Source organism: Morus notabilis, unplaced genomic scaffold (genome assembly GCF_000414095.1).
Source record: "Morus notabilis unplaced genomic scaffold, ASM41409v2 Scaffold634, whole genome shotgun sequence".
NCBI lineage: Eukaryota > Viridiplantae > Streptophyta > Magnoliopsida > Rosales > Moraceae > Morus > Morus notabilis.
Window position 1 is genome coordinate 539,762 of NW_010359282.1, and position 12,850 is coordinate 552,611.

The 12,850-nt window shown below is 32.5% G+C and overlaps 1 protein-coding gene across 2 annotated transcripts; it reads left to right on the top strand.

Annotated features, from left to right (window-relative positions):
- The first annotated feature begins 6,389 nt into the window (after positions 1–6,389).
- LOC21404026 (putative anthocyanidin reductase) lies at positions 6,390–8,561 on the top strand. Of its 2 annotated transcripts, none has more exons than XM_024162947.1 (5): positions 6,390–6,552; positions 6,683–6,900; positions 7,225–7,384; positions 7,770–7,980; positions 8,259–8,561. In XM_024162947.1, the coding sequence occupies exons 1-5, from the start codon at positions 6,408–6,410 to the stop codon at positions 8,413–8,415; spliced, it is 891 nt and encodes a 296-aa protein (XP_024018715.1). In that variant the 5' UTR covers positions 6,390–6,407; the 3' UTR covers positions 8,416–8,561. The 2 variants fall into 2 exon arrangements, with proteins under 2 accessions (XP_024018715.1, XP_024018716.1); XM_024162948.1 differs by having other exon boundaries at positions 7,770–7,896.
- Positions 8,562–12,850: the final 4,289 nt, after the last annotated feature.

Consider the following 12,850-nt stretch of genomic DNA (forward strand, 5'->3'; position numbering starts at 1 on the left):
GGCAGCATGCCGGCATAAATAGGAAAAATGCCAAACCTGCAATTCAAATCCAATTTCAATATATATTCTCCAGAATCCATCAAAATCAGTTTCTAATCAATTAAACAAGTCCAATAACTAAAAATCCCTAAATTTCATTCAATTCCAACAATAACTGTTCAAACTCGAACCCTAACTCAAAATTATTCAAATCTAACCAAAATCAAACTTTCTCAAGCTTAAAATCCGAATCAAAGAGTGGGTTTCAAAGGGGTTTTACCTCAAATCAGTTGCTCGAGCTTCGTCTCCCTCAATTTTTTCTGTTTTTCATTTTTTTTTTTTGAGATTTTCGGCCAAACTGCCGAGAGAGAGAGGGAGAGAGAAACCCGGAAAGAGAGAGCAAGAGAGAGAGAGGACGCCGGCGGGAGGAAGCCCGGAGAGAGAGGTGGCCGGCGGTGGAAGAAAATGGAGAAAGAGAGAGAGAGAGAGAGGTTGTGCGTGGGAGAACCAGAGAAGGAAGAAAAAGAAAAAAAAGAAAAGGAAAGAAAGAGAGAGAGGGGGGCTGGGCGCACGGGAAGGGAATGGGGGGGAAAAGAAAAGAAAAAAAAAAAAAAAAAAGAAAAAGAAAAAGAAAAGAAAAGGAAAAAGAAAAAGAAAAATGAAAAAAAAGGAAAATGTATTAAATTTAAGTGTGTTTTCCAAAAATCTTTGGGGTGTAATTATAAATATTGAAAATGACTTAAAGTCCCTTAATTAATTATGAAAATCAAATTAGACACACTAATAATCCACAGTTTAGCATAATTAAACATGTTTAATTCTAAAGGGCGTTACAAGTGAGCAAGGCCTAAATATAGTGTTAATATTAAATTTGACCCCTGAAGAATAATGATTTTCATTTTTCCGCTATCACTCAAAAATGGCAAAACTCCCTCATAACCTTATTTATAATAAGTTACTACTTTAGTACTTTGATCGTTGAGATGTCAATTTTTTGACCTCATAGTATTGCTTGATAAAAGACAATATAGTATGTTTTAAAAAAATAAACTTTAAATATAAAAAGATCATAAATTCTTTCTCGTTTTAATCCCAAATGTCATCTACTCTTTACTCGTAACCCTGCATCAATATCAACATTGGCATCCTATATTATCTTTTACCAACTAGTCATGTGACGCACACGTAACTAAAATTGTTAAAAAAATTGTTTCATTGACATAAGTATCAAAGTTTACCTTAGAAATCAACGGTGGTTTTCCACCGATTTCAATTTGAACTCGTTTTTCTCATTTTGGTAATTTTTGTTCCTCTCTTTCTTTGGCCGAGTGTTTTCTGTTTTCTTGCATAGAAATGAACATTTTGCTTGTATTTTTTCCTTATAAAACCGGTCATAAAAGAGATGAGGGACCTAGGTGTAATTTTGACATTTTCTAGGGTTTTTTTTGCAAAAAAAATCAAAATATCTCATTTGCTTCTCTCCTAAGCTTGGCCGGCCATCATCCCACTTTTCATATATCCTAATTTCAGCCCTGCATCCATTAATCACCTTAAATCTCAACCATTCATTTTTAATAACTATTTTATTTCGGTTCAGTTTAATACTTATCTGGTGCGCGTTTTTCGGACAGTTGGGCAACTTGATCAACTTTACTCAACCTTGACTAACTTTTCAAGAGTGACCTATTGGTCAACTCTTGGTCAACAAATTTTGACTCGGTCAATCCTAATCGGTCGAAAACCTTAATTTTCTCGGTTCGGCCTTACGAACCCTTTTTTGTCCGTTTTTTATTTTGTTTGTTTCTGAAACCCTAGAATTGATGTTTTTCAATTATTTTTCATTTCTTAAACTTAATGTTCATGTGTTTGTCCCCTTATGGGAATAACACAGCGCTCCATGCCTCTTTCTTGATTATAGTCTGAAATTCGTTAACTGAATCATAGTTCAGAAATTTTGACTTTTAGCTTATACTTTGCTATTTAGTATGAATATCAACAAATACTTATTATAAAAATATTCATATTTATAATACAGAGAATTTCAAAAAAATTTATCTTATACAATAATTTTTTCGACAAATTTTCAATCATGACAAACCCTAAGATATATGAATCAACATGAGAGACAGGAAAATTGAAGTCCAAAATAGTTGAGAAAACACCGAATTGAATAAATGGGTTTTCAAAGTTTCCCTTTCTTTTTCTTTGCTTTCATTTAGCCAAAAATTTCACAAGGACTTGCTAATCAATACAAGCATTGGCATGATTGTCTTAGCAAAATGACACTGGCAGCTCAGCAGCTGAAGAGTCCATATCAAGGAGTAATGTCACTCTTTCACTGCAGAATTTTCATCTGCCAGAGCTTCCAAGCTACCACCCTCTCCAAACATTTAAGACCTGAAAATTGATTTTTTTTTTTTTATTTTTTGAATTTTTTTTTGTCCAATCCCACTTTTGGATAACTGTATGCGAGTGCCTTAGTAATAGTATCTATGCATTTATGACGTTGCATGTGCCACAGAGCTTTTAAAAGCTGTACAGATGTTTAAGTAAGAATATGAAACATTATGGAAAGAAAAAGAAAGTTCAGATTAAAAAAGAAAATACACCAAAAACCAAGTAGATATGTTTGGACACTTCTAAAGCAACCAATAAAAGCTACCATTTTTTAGAACAAGATAGAGAAACGTTGAGGAGAGATAGAGATCGGAATTTATGACCTTATCTTAAATGCTAGCTGCCACCAAAGGGAGTAGTACTTCATAACTAGAAAAACTGCACAGTTGCGTTCTAAATCTTTTATTTTATGCATAATAATGCACTATAAAATTCTAATTTTGATAAGTTATACTCTAAAATTTAAAATCAGCAGAAGTTCTAAAAGTTAACAAGTATAATTAAGTGACAGTTTGAGATACGAGATTTATATACGAAAAGTAAAACTCGTCTATTTTAAATAAGATCACATACAAATTTCACATCTTGAACTGTTAATTTAATAACACTTATCGACTGTTAGATTATTTGAAAGGTCATGATGATGCAGGTCATCAAAACTAAAAACTTAGGATGTATTATGAAAAAATAAAATGAAACCGTGCAATTTACTCCTATAGCTATAAGCTCTAGAAGATTTCTACCAAAAAAGAAAGGTCTAGAAAGAAATCGATTCTAACCCTAGAATTGATGTTTTTCAATTATTTTTCATTTCTTAAACTTAATGTTCATGTGTTTGTCCCCTTATGGGAATAACACAGCGCTCCATGCCTCTTTCTTGATTATAGTCTGAAATTCGTTAACTGAATCATAGTTCAGAAATTTTGACTTTTAGCTTATACTTTGCTATTTAGTATGAATATCAACAAATACTTATTATAAAAATATTCATATTTATAATACAGAGAATTTCAAAAAAATTTATCTTATACAATAATTTTTTCGACAAATTTTCAATCATGACAAACCCTAAGATATATGAATCAACATGAGAGACAGGAAAATTGAAGTCCAAAATAGTTGAGAAAACACCGAATTGAATAAATGGGTTTTCAAAGTTTCCCTTTCTTTTTCTTTGCTTTCATTTAGCCAAAAATTTCACAAGGACTTGCTAATCAATACAAGCATTGGCATGATTGTCTTAGCAAAATGACACTGGCAGCTCAGCAGCTGAAGAGTCCATATCAAGGAGTAATGTCACTCTTTCACTGCAGAATTTTCATCTGCCAGAGCTTCCAAGCTACCACCCTCTCCAAACATTTAAGACCTGAAAATTGATTTTTTTTTTTTTATTTTTTGAATTTTTTTTTGTCCAATCCCACTTTTGGATAACTGTATGCGAGTGCCTTAGTAATAGTATCTATGCATTTATGACGTTGCATGTGCCACAGAGCTTTTAAAAGCTGTACAGATGTTTAAGTAAGAATATGAAACATTATGGAAAGAAAAAGAAAGTTCAGATTAAAAAAGAAAATACACCAAAAACCAAGTAGATATGTTTGGACACTTCTAAAGCAACCAATAAAAGCTACCATTTTTTAGAACAAGATAGAGAAACGTTGAGGAGAGATAGAGATCGGAATTTATGACCTTATCTTAAATGCTAGCTGCCACCAAAGGGAGTAGTACTTCATAACTAGAAAAACTGCACAGTTGCGTTCTAAATCTTTTATTTTATGCATAATAATGCACTATAAAATTCTAATTTTGATAAGTTATACTCTAAAATTTAAAATCAGTAGAAGTTCTAAAAGTTGACAAGTATAATTAAAGTGACAATTTGAGACACAAAATTTATACACGAAAAGTAAAACTCGTTCATGATGATTCAGGTCATCAAAATTAAAAACTTAGGATGTATTATGAAAAAAAAAAAAAAAAAAAATGAAACCGTGCAATTTACTCCTATAGCTATAAGCTCTAGAAGATTTCTACCAAAAAAGAAAGGTCTAGAAAGAAATCGATTCTGACAATTAGACAAACCGATTCGAGTTTTACTACAGTAAAAATCTCTCATAAATAATAATATTTAACTTTTTTACTATAATAAAAAACTCTCACATAAAGTCACATCTGAACTCGAATCAGCGAACTAAACCGACTATATATTGCATTAGTGAGTAAGTTCTTGACAATTTGAGACACAAAATTTATACACGAAAAGTAAAACTCGTTCATTGAGATTCAGGGCATCAAAATTAAAAACTTAGGATGTATTAGAAAAAAAAAAAAAAAAAAAAAATGAAACCGTGCAATTTACTCCTATAGCTATAAGCTCTAGAAGATTTCTACCAAAAAAGAAAGGTCTAGAAAGAAATCGATTCTGACAATTAGACAAACCGATTCGAGTTTTACTACAGTAAAAATCTCTCATAAATAATAATATTTAACTTTTTTACTATAATAAAAAACTCTCACATAAAGTCACATCTGAACTCGAATCAGCGAACTAAACCGACTATATATTGCATTAGTGAGTAAGTTCTTGAGGTTAACCTGGCAGTGAATTATATATATATATATATATATGAGTTTTCCATATAAAGTGTATATGGTTAACACCAAAGTGGAGGATGAGGAAGTTTTGCATATTGGCTCCACAATCATGTTTTGACCAAGTAAGACTGGTCATTTTTGTTGGAGATGGTAGGATGTAATTATCTTTATTCTAGTTTTCCACAAATTCCAAATTCCAATGTTTGGTCAATACAACTATTTTCAAGAAAAAAAAAAAAAGGAAAATTCCCAATGGACTTGGTCCAGTCCACAATTTCATAACATCATAGATTAGCTAATTGCTCATTTGTTAAATGTCTAGCTTAGCACGCCTAGTAATATATATACATATATATAGAGCTAAAATATTCAATTACAGCACTCACAATAAAGAAAAGAGTTCACTCTGTATATTAATGTGGATAATAGTCTTATTGTTAGTGGGACAAATTTTTATAACATGGAATGGACATTCTATTTGTGTTCCACTAAAGGAAACATATTCCTAGCCAATGAGTCAAGACCTCTATAGGCATTTGACTTGATGCAGAAAAGAGTTTGAGAAACTTTAGTGTAGCCCAGAAGAAAAAAATAATAATTAGAAAATATTTTTGCCTCATAATTTTATATTTGCCCTGATTTTATAATTCATTGCTTCAAATTAAGAAAGGGTTTAGGTGCATTATGACATCTTTAATATGTGGCAAACTAGGAACATTAAGGTGACGTTTGTTTTAAGGATTTTGTTTAATTTAGGATCATAGTTTGTGGTTCTGCTATAGTGTTTTTTCTCATAAAAAATTTAAATTTCAAAGAAAATAATCTTCCACTACCATTCTGGAACTAGGGAGTGTTTGGCAGATTTTGGACTGACTTTCATAAGTGACCCAAAAGGTTCTACAAACCCCAAGAATTGTTTCACCAAAGACAGAATTCATCATTCAAGGACTGCGTCTAGTCAATTTTATGAGATTTGCTGCTATCTCAAAAGGCTAGCTAAAAATGTGCCTTGTTGCTTGGCTCTAGTGTAGCTAAGGCCTGTTTGCAAACTGGAAATTCATTGCTTGATATGACCCATTTCTTTGAATACTAGACAAAACAAGATTCCACATCATGCTTTTTTTTTTGCTAATGAAATTTATTGGTATTCTTTTGGGATAATTCTTTGATAGGGGAAAAGAAAATGACAGATAAGAAACAGTTTTAAACCATCAAATCACTTTAGAATCATATGAGATTAAAAAAAGTATGATATGAAAATGTGACATTTAATATTGTACCTACCGATAGATATATATATATATATATTGTCTTTTCTTACCTACCACATAATTCTCTTCAAGAATTTGAAGTCAATAAGCATGTTAAGTTATAAGTTGACTTAATTTTATTTTTATTTTTAATACATCTCAGTCAAGTGTTTGCACCTATTATCAATGTGGACGGGGAGTGACCGGTTGAGATTGTTCCGAGCCGATTTGAATGAAGAAGGGAGCTTCAATGAGGCTGTGAAGGGCTGTGATGGCGTATTTCATGTTGCGACTCCAATGGAGTTTGGTGCTGCTGTGGAAGAGAATATTGGTAAATTTTTCCAACTTAATACCAATTACAAGCACATAACATGCTATTCAGCTCCATTTTGTGTCACTCTTGATTTTTTGGTGGAAATTTTCAGTCTTAACACAAGTTCCTCTTTTCTATGAATTTCAAGAGAGTTATGTTCAATCACATATCATTGACCCTGCAATCAATGGGACCCTTAATCTCCTTAGAGCCTGCTTGGAATCCAAATCTGTGAAAAGAGTTGTTTTCACATCTTCCATTAGTACTATCACTGCCAAAGACAGCAATGGAGAATGGAGACCAGTTGTTGATGAATCTTGTCAAACTCCTATTGACCATGTGTGGAAGACAAGAGCAAATGGATGGGTAATGTTTCCTTCTCACTCTCTTTTTTCTTAGCCTAGGGCATACACTACTAGAGATGTGAATTCAGGCCGACGTAAGCCCATTTGTTCCTGTTCAAACTGACAACTCTATACACTGTTATAGCGAGTGTGTGAACTTTAAATCTGGTCAAAATCACATCAAAATATAAAAGTAAATAAAACTGAGAGAATTTAATAAAAATCTAATGGTTAAACAGAATCTTTTCATTATATATTTTTTCATACCCTACCGTAAAAATCTCGAGTTTTTTTATTATTATTATTTTGATTAACAATCTCGAGGGAAAAAACCTCTCCATTACAGGTTTATGCGCTCTCTAAGCTTCTTACAGAGGAAGCAGCATTCAGATTTGCAATTGATAATGGTATTGATCTTGTATCTGTAATAACATCTACTGTTGCTGGACCATTCCTCACTTCTAATGTTCCCTCAAGCATCCAAGTTCTCTTGTCACTACTAACAGGTGATTGGGCCCTTTTTCTTTTAGTCTATTCATTCGTGAACACATAAAAATACCCAACATCACAAATGAACTTTGAGAAACTATCTAATAGTCTCATGATTACTGCTATTGTATGAAGACTTAACCCCTGTTCTTTTCACAGTTCGAATCACAATTTAATTTTTTTATTACGGTGTTTTCTCTCATAAAAATTAAAATTTTAGTTCATGCTTTGCACTTGAACCCGTAAAAATAACAAGGCCTTATCGCATTTCTAATTTAATACAACAGTTCATACGCCCCTCTTTTCTTGCATAATAACCTTTTTTTTTATGAGGTTTATGTATGCCTATATGAGAATAAATGCAGCCAATCTGAAATATGGATGACTTACATATGTACTTAGGTGACCCTGAGCTCTTTGGGATCTTGTCTGCTGTAAATGCAAGGATGGGGTCTATTGCTTTAGTCCACATTGAAGATATATGTAGGGCCCACTTGTTCTTAATGGAGCATGATAAAGCAGAGGGCAGGTATATATGCTGTGCTCAAAGTTGTCCATTATCTAAGTTGTTGAATTATCTGGCTCAAGAGTATCCTAGCTCAAATTTGCAAAGGTAATGCTTTTGCTTATTTTGCTTAAATTTGCAATTTTAGTGCAAAAACTTCACTTAAATTAATCAAAATGTTACATTCCACCTTATGTTTTACATAAATGGTGTACTTATCCCCCTACGTTTTACAAATTATGTTTAAACCTGGTTGTGATTTTAACTGAACTTGTAAAGCGTAAGGAAAAAATGTAATGTACCTGAAAACATAGGATGGAGCGAAACATTTTGTTGAACATATGAGAGATTTTTGTTATTGTCAATGGTAACTTTATTGCATGCAGATTTTTAGGGGAGGATCTTAATCAAGCGCCTTCTGAGATTTCTTCAAAGAAGCTAAGAGATTTGGGTTTTGAGTACAAGCATGGTGTACAAAATATCATTCATCAGACTGTCATTGGTTGTCAAGGTTATGGCTTTCTACCTCCAATTGGAAGTTAGTGGTGGAAACCAGAAACCATGTCTATTTAATTGAACAAGCTTTGTTTTCTTTTTTCTTTTTTTTTTTCTTATAGGAAAAAAGTGTGGGCTGATAAAACCGGCCATAACTACTCTATTTTGAGTGATCATACGAGAATTCATAAGTTAAAAAATGTTTTCATTGAGCCATAATTACTTACGTCAGAGATAAACTGCGTCACTTTAATCCCATTAAGAACTAATAAACATTGAATCGATAACCTGAAAATAGTCTCACGCTTCGTATCATACCACTTACCACTTGGGAGTAAGCCATGCAAGCTATTTAGGACTAGCAAATAGAAAGAATATTGAAAGTTAAATGGCCAAAGTCATTCTATCCCACTTTATGAAAATCCAAACCCATTGTTAACGACCATCAGAAGCAAACAAGCACATTTCATGTCAAAAGATTTTAGGGCATGATTTGCCGCAAAAACTAAATTGAAAGCTGACATTCTGACATGATTGAGTTAGGGAGCTTAAGAATGTGATTGTCATTATCAATACAACCTCCAATTGATAACTTGTTTGAGCAATTTCCATTATTCCACAAACGGAGTTTTAAGTTAGATATGAAGGAAAGCCTAAAGTAACTAAAGAGTGAGCCACACCAATAAATACAAATTCTGATTTGAGATTGGGGGCCAATGGCCAAGCATCTGTACAATGATTTTTGGAAACCCCCCATCAACTCATAAAATAGTCTGGAAATTATTATTTTGTGGGCAATGCTGCTTTAAATGCAACAATTGACTTCCACAACTAACCAAGCCAAAGATGTATGATTGTCCTTTGTGGTCACCTATAAGGACTAATGATGGGGCCAAATCTAGTTTTTGTTGCTACCTAGAGAAATGCTGCATTTGAAAACTGATGCCTACTGACAAAAAAAAGTATATATTATTATACGGACGTTTGGTTAATAAATTCAGAATTATTTTTAATTTATACGTATTTTTATAAGAGAAAATATTATAGCGAATCACAAATTCTGATTCAAATTATGACACGAATCCACAAACTATAATAAACTAAGGCCTTGTTCATTCACTGATTCGAGTTTTCAGTTCTAAGTTTCTACAGTAAAAAACTCTCAGAAAATACAAAAACTTCACTTGTATTAATCAAAATGTTACATTCCACCTTATGTTTTACATAAATGGTGTACTTATCCCCCTACGTTTTTACAAATTATGTTTAAACCTGATTGTGATTTTAACTGAACTTGTAAAGCGTAAGGAAAAAAATGTAATGTACCTGAAAACATAGGACGGAGCGAAACATTTTGTTGAACATATGAGAGATTTTTGTTATTGTCCCCGAGAATATTGTAACTGATAATGGTAACTTTATTGCATGCAGATTTTTAGGGGAGGATCTTAATCAAGCACCTTCTGAGATTTCTTCAAAGAAGCTAAGAGATTTGGGTTTTGAGTACAAGCATGGTGTACAAAATATCATTCATCAGACTGTCATTGGTTGTCAAGGTTATGGCTTTCTACCTCCAATTGGAAGTTAGTGGTGGAAACCAGAAACCATGTCTATTTAATTGAACAAGCTTTGTTTTCTTTTTTCTTTTTTTTTTTCTTATAGGAAAAAAGTGTGGGCTGATAAAACCGGCCATAACTACTCTATTTTGAGTGATCATACGAGAATTCATAAGTTAAAAAATGTTTTCATTGAGCCATAATTACTTACGTCAGAGATAAACTGCGTCACTTTAATCCCATTAAGAACTAATAAACATTGAATCGATAACCTGAAAATAGTCTCACGCTTCGTATCATACCACTTACCACTTGGGAGTAAGCCATGCAAGCTATTTAGGACTAGCAAATAGAAAGAATATTGAAAGTTAAATGGCCAAAGTCATTCTATCCCACTTTATGAAAATCCAAACCCATTGTTAACGACCATCAGAAGCAAACAAGCACATTTCATGTCAAAAGATTTTAGGGCATGATTTGCCGCAAAAACTAAATTGAAAGCTGACATTCTGACATGATTGAGTTAGGGAGCTTAAGAATGTGATTGTCATTATCAATACAACCTCCAATTGATAACTTGTTTGAGCAATTTCCATTATTCCACAAACGGAGTTTTAAGTTAGATATGAAGGAAAGCCTAAAGTAACTAAAGAGTGAGCCACACCAATAAATACAAATTCTGATTTGAGATTGGGGGCCAATGGCCAAGCATCTGTACAATGATTTTTGGAAACCCCCCATCAACTCATAAAATAGTCTGGAAATTATTATTTTGTGGGCAATGCTGCTTTAAATGCAACAATTGACTTCCACAACTAACCAAGCCAAAGATGTATGATTGTCCTTTGTGGTCACCTATAAGGACTAATGATGGGGCTTAATCTAGTTTTTGTTGCTACCTAGAGAAATGCTGCATTTGAAAACTGAAAAAAGTATATATTATTATATGAACGTTTGGTTAATGAATTCAGAATTATTTTTTTATTTACGCGTGTTTTTTATGAGAAAAAATATTGTAACGAATAACAAATTATGATTCAAATTATGACATGAATTCATAAACTATAATAAACTAAATATAGTGTTAATATTAAATTTGACCCCTGAAGAATAATGATTTTCATTTTTCCGGTATCACTCAAAAATGGCAAAACTCCCTCGTAACCTTATTTATAATAAGTTACTACTTTAGTACTTTGATCGTTGAGATGTCAATTTTTTGACCTCATAGTATTGCTTGATAAAAGACAATATAGTATGTTTAAAAAAAATAAACTTTAAATATAAAAAGACCGTAAATTCTTTCTCATTTTAATCTCAAGTGTCATCTACTCTTTACTCGTAACCCCGCATCAATATCAACATTGACATCCTATATTATCTTTTACCAACTAGTCATGTGACGCACACGTAACTAAAATTGTTAAAAAAATTGTTTCATTGACATAAGTATCAAAGTTTACCTTAGAAATCAACGGTGGTTTTCTGCCGATTTCAATTTGAACTCATTTTTCTCATTTTGGCAATTTTTGTTCCTCTCTTTCTTTGGCTGAGTGTTCTCTGTTTTCTTGCATAGAAATGAACATTTTGCTTGTAGTTTTTCCTTATAAAACCGGTCATAAAAGAGATGAGGGATCTAGGTGTAATTTTGACATTTTCTTGGGTCTTTTTTGCAAAAAAATCAAAATATCTCCTTTGCTTCTCTCCTAAGCTTGGCCGGCCATCATCCCACTTTTCATGTATCCTAATCTCAGCCTTTCATCTATTAATCACCTTAAATCTCAACCATTCATTTTTAATAATTATTTTATTTCGATTCAGTTTAATTCTTATCTGGTGCACGTTTTTCGGACAGTTGGGCAACTTGATCAACTTTACTCAACCTTGACTAACTTTTCAAGAGTGACCTATTGGTCAACTCTTGGTCAACAAATTTTGACTCGGTCAAAAACTTTAATTTTCTCGGTTCGGCCTTCCGAACCCTTTTTTCGTCAATTTTTCATTATGTTTCTTTCTAAAACCCAAAAATTGATGTTTTTCAATTCTTTTTCATTTCTTAAACTTGATGTTCATGTGTTTGTCCCCTTGTGGGAATAACACAGCGTTCCATGCCTCTTTCTTGATTACAGTCTGAAATTCGTTAACTAAATCATAGTTTAGAAATTTTGACTTTTAGCTTATACTTTGCTATTTAGTATGAATATCAACAAATACTTATTATAAAAGTATTCATATTTATAATACAGAGAATTTCAAAAAAATTTATCTTATACAATAATTTTTTCGACAAATTTTTCAATCATGACAAACCCTAAGATATATGAATCAACATGAGAGACAGGAAAATTGAAGTCCAAAATAGTTGAGAAAACACCGAATTGACTGAATGGGTTTTCAAAGTTTCCCTTTCTTTTTCTTTGCGTTCATTTAGCCAAAAATTTCACAAGGACTTGCTAATCAATACAAGCATTGGCATGATTGTCTTAGCAAAATGACACTGGCAGCTCAGCAGCTGAAGAGTCCATATCAAGGAGTAATGTCACTCTTTCACTGCAGAATTTTCATCTGCCAGAGCTTCCAAGCTACCACCCTCTCCAAACATTTAAGACCTGAAAATTGATTTTTTTTTTATTATTTTTTGAATTTTTTTTTGTCCAATCCCATTTTTGGATAACTGTATGCGAGTGCCTTAGTAATAGTATTTATGCATTTATGAGGCTGCATGTGCCACAGAGCTTTTAAAAGCTGTACAGATGTTTAAGTAAGAATATGAAACATTATGGAAAGAAAAAGAAAGTTCAGATTAAAAAAGAAAATACACCAAAAACCAAGTAGATATGTTTGGACACTTCTAAAGCAACCAATAAAAGCTACCATTTTTTAGAACAAGATAGAGAAACGTTGAGGAGAGATAGAGATCGGAATTT

What these genes read in the sequence shown, in the direction of transcription:
- LOC21404026 (XM_024162947.1), top strand. Translation starts at nt 6,408, where the DNA reads ATGTGGACGGGGAGTGACCGGTTGAGATTGTTCCGAGCCGATTTGAAT. An exon ending in TGCTGTGGAAGAGAATATTG is followed by an intron (nt 6,553 to 6,682) that starts GTAAATTTTTCC and finishes ATGAATTTCAAG; the next exon opens with AGAGTTATGTTCAATCACAT. An exon ending in CCTAGCTCAAATTTGCAAAG is followed by an intron (nt 7,981 to 8,258) that starts GTAATGCTTTTG and finishes TATTGCATGCAG; the next exon opens with ATTTTTAGGGGAGGATCTTA.